Below are 3700 nucleotides of genomic sequence, written 5' to 3'. Positions count from 1 at the left end.
TTTTTGTTCTTTCTTCTTTGCTGTAGCGAATCATGATGAAAATTTAAGGCTTGATAATTAAACACAAATTTAGCAAGCTATACAGGATAATGACGTAACTATGATAAAATATTACCATAAAAATGTTCTTCTTTTAAATAAAACAAGTTTCAACTTCATAACGTTCTTAGTTTTTTATTTATTAACAAATTAAAAGGGTTACTTAATTCTGAAACACCCTGTACTTCATTCTTTCCAACAGTTCATTCTTCTCACACTTCATACTTCTCATACTTCATTCTTTCCAACATTTCATACTTCTCACACTTCATACTTCTCACACTTCATACTTGTCACACTTCATACTTCTCACACTTCATACTTCTCGCACTTCATACTTGTCACACTTCATACTTCTCACACTTCATACTTCTAACACTTCATACTTCTCGCACTTCATACTTACTTCTAACACTTCATACTTCTCATACTTCATACTTCTCACACTTCATACTTCTCACACTTCATACTTGTCACACTTCATACTTCTAATACTTCATACTTCTCGCACTTCATACTTCTAACACTTCATACTTCTCACACTTTATACTTCTCATACTTCATACTTCTCATACTTCATACTTGTCACACTTCATACTTCTCATACTTCTCATACTTCATACTTCTCATACTTCATACTTCTCATACTTCATACTTCTCATACTCATTCTTTCCAACAGTTCATACTACTCACACTTCATACTTCTCACACCTTTTACTTTACATTGTTCTAATACTTCATACTTGTCATACACTTCATACATTACATGCTTTTCCTTACTTCATACATGTGATACATCTCACTCCCGTACACAGGAGGCGGGCGTGCGGCACCTGAGGCGCGGCGTACGGGCGGCCAGCCATAAATTCGACGAAGCGCTTAGCTGCTACAGCCTCCTGGACGCCTGCCCTGCTAGCCTCAGCGTCCCTGTACGATATTGGCCTTAAGTGCAGTGAGCTTACGACGTCTTAAGTGCAGCTTACGACGTCTTAACAGTGAGCTTACGACGTCTTAAGTGCAGTGAGCTTACGACGTCTTAAGTGCAGTGAGCTTACGACGTCTTAAGTGCTGTGAGCTTACGACGTCTTAAGTGCAGTGAGCTTACGACGTCTTAAGTGCAGTGAGCTTACGACGTCTTAAGTGCNACATGCGTCTCCTTCCAGCATGCAAACTCCTCCGGGGACAGGGCTTTCTCTTTCTTGAAGCATTCCTGGCAGAAGTTTGACAGGACCTCAAAGTCAAGCACAAAGCCGGTTTCAAGTTCAATTACACAACCGATGCCAATGTGCGACTTGTGACCGCGAGTCATCCAGGTCCCGTCAAAGCTGACATCCAGGTCGAGAAATTCGTCGCCTTCCTGGTAAGTCCCATTCTCAGAAGAAGTCCGCTTCAGAGCTGATATCATTTCATTCTGCTTCATTGCAAAGAACTTCTCCATTTCACTGAAGAGAAAGGCACAATGCCCAGAGAAGGCTTCGTTTGAGAAGCCATCGGTTGACAGGGCAGCACAGATCCGCTTGCACCCGGCTAAGCCATCACTATTCATTAGTGAATAGTATATAAGGGTAAGATTGCGAAGAGTGAATGGAGACACACTACCGTCAATTTTCTTCGCATGTTCAGCCTTATACAAATCTTGCTTCGCATCGCAAGCCTGGCATTTGGTGGAAATCGAAGCTTCCGCGTGAATTGCGTTCACCGTAACATCACAAACGCTGTCACATTCGGAACAATTCAACTTGGAGCTCAAAATCTTCTCCACGAAGTCAATAGGAAGAAGGACCATTTTACCGGCCTTCTCAACCTGACTTACACCGGCATCCTGCATGCTTGGAGCAATGGCAAGTATTTCTTGCCGGCGTGCAAGGGGATTGACGATCGCAGGCGGCTCAACAGGTGGCTCTCGTTGACCTCCACGAGGTCGAACATACCCACCTTTACCTATATTATACCTTTTACGTTTAGGCATCTTACCTGATAGGAATTTAAATTGTAAACAAAGAAACACTCGCAGCACCTTGACTCAGCAAAGTTCAAGACTAACTGACGCTCGCAGATCGATATCGGAGCATGTGCGAGGCTAGAAACACATCGCTGGAGCGCGGCGGCCAATGATCGCGTCGTAGTAAAAGCCAGATTACGTACAAACTAACACACATACAGGCATGCTGTTACACCATTGGATGCGTAAAAATCAGAGCTCCACCCTGATATCTCTCATTGGCCGCTGAAGCAAGGCGTTGAAAATTGCCAGCTCGATTGGTCGCAATGACGCAACAGCTGTTTTGTCATTATACATAGGTACATATATTATTATGTAATTACATACAGTATTATGTAATATTACATACATTATTATGTAATATATTACATATATTTCATTAGAGAATTATTTTGCAGGTAGTGGGACCAGAGGTGGGGGGGCGAGCGCCCCTGGAGCTACAGGAGTTCCCCCCTCTGGCGCAGTACTTCAACTGCCTCGTGACCATGTTCAATGCACTGCGTCTGTGCTGCCTCACTGCACTGCTGCCTGCACTTGTGGCACTGCTCACTGCGTCACTGCATAAGGTGGGTCACTGCACTGGTGGCACTGCTCATTGCGTCACTGCATAAGGTGGGTCACTGCACTGGTGGCTCTGCTCATTGCGTTGTTGTTGTTGTTTCTTGCGCCAAACGTCACGCTCGCGTGGGTGGAGGCTCTGGTGGTGGTCGGAGGGGCGGCACCGGAAGAGGAGGGAGATGGGCAAAAGCAGGGAGGGCGGCCAGGAACGTCGACGCCTCCACGGGGTTGTCCCACAATGATGAGACGCTGAGGGACGTGGGGAAGGCGGGGCAGGCAAAGAGGTGCTGGACGGATTGGAGGGGATCCCCGCACTCCGGGCAAGCGGCGCTAAGGGAGCGACCGACCCTGTGGGTGTAGGACGCAAGGGAGCTGCAGTATCCAGAGCGTAGCTGGGACAGCGCTGAGCGGTAAGGACGAGGGAGCGAGGCCTCTTCTACTGCAATCGGTGGTGGCGGGGTTGAGAGGACCGCGTTGTTACCGGCCGTCGCCGCAACACGGGTGGCTATCTCCCTACGAAGGGAGTGTTTTGCCTCTCCATAGGCACCGTCGGGCATCCTGCCGTCGGCCAGGAAAGGCGCCACAAGGTGGCCGAATCTTGAATTGATTGAGGCTTTCATGGGGCGGTCTCCGGGGGGAGCGGAGACGATGTTGAAAGAAGCATGAGCAGGCTGGAGGGCGCTGGCGAGAAATTGCGCACAGGCCAGGTCCAGGTGGGCGGACAGGGGTAGGACGCCGGTCTCATGGTGGAGATGGGCGATTGGGGCCATCTTGAGGCAGCCAGTGGCTAGTCTCAAGGCTGAGTTTTGAATGATCTGGAGACTTGCGATTGCGGTTCGTGAGGCGACTGGGTACCAAATGGGGGCAGCATAATTTAAGATTGGGCGAGTAATTGTTCGATATGTGGCAATGATGTCTTCCTTGGAGAAGCCCCAGTTGGTGCCGGCCAGGGCTTTTAAGATGCGTAAAGAGCCTGTTGCTTTGGTGGCTATGGCTCTGACATGAGGAGAGAACGTAAAATGGGTATCCTAGGTGACCCCTAAGATTTTGGGGGTTTTGTTTAAGGGGATGATGCCATTGCAGATTGTTGCAGAGGGGTG

General features: G+C 47.9%; 1 protein-coding gene across 1 annotated transcript in view; it reads left to right on the top strand.

Annotated features, from left to right (window-relative positions):
• The window catches only part of LOC108678241 (conserved oligomeric Golgi complex subunit 8), a gene marked incomplete at its 5' end in the record, with an annotated part of 14375 nt that overhangs the window by 7466 nt on the left and 3209 nt on the right, over positions 1-3700 (top strand). The window contains 2 exon segments of the mRNA XM_018166610.1: positions 855-969; positions 2441-2608. Of these exon segments, the coding sequence (XP_018022099.1) occupies positions 855-969; positions 2441-2608 (283 nt within the window).

Source organism: Hyalella azteca, unplaced genomic scaffold (genome assembly GCF_000764305.2).
Source record: "Hyalella azteca isolate HAZT.00-mixed unplaced genomic scaffold, Hazt_2.0.2 contig493, whole genome shotgun sequence".
Lineage (NCBI taxonomy): Eukaryota > Metazoa > Arthropoda > Malacostraca > Amphipoda > Hyalellidae > Hyalella > Hyalella azteca.
Note: the sequence above shows the minus strand (reverse complement) of the source record. Positions and strands in the feature narration are given on the sequence as shown.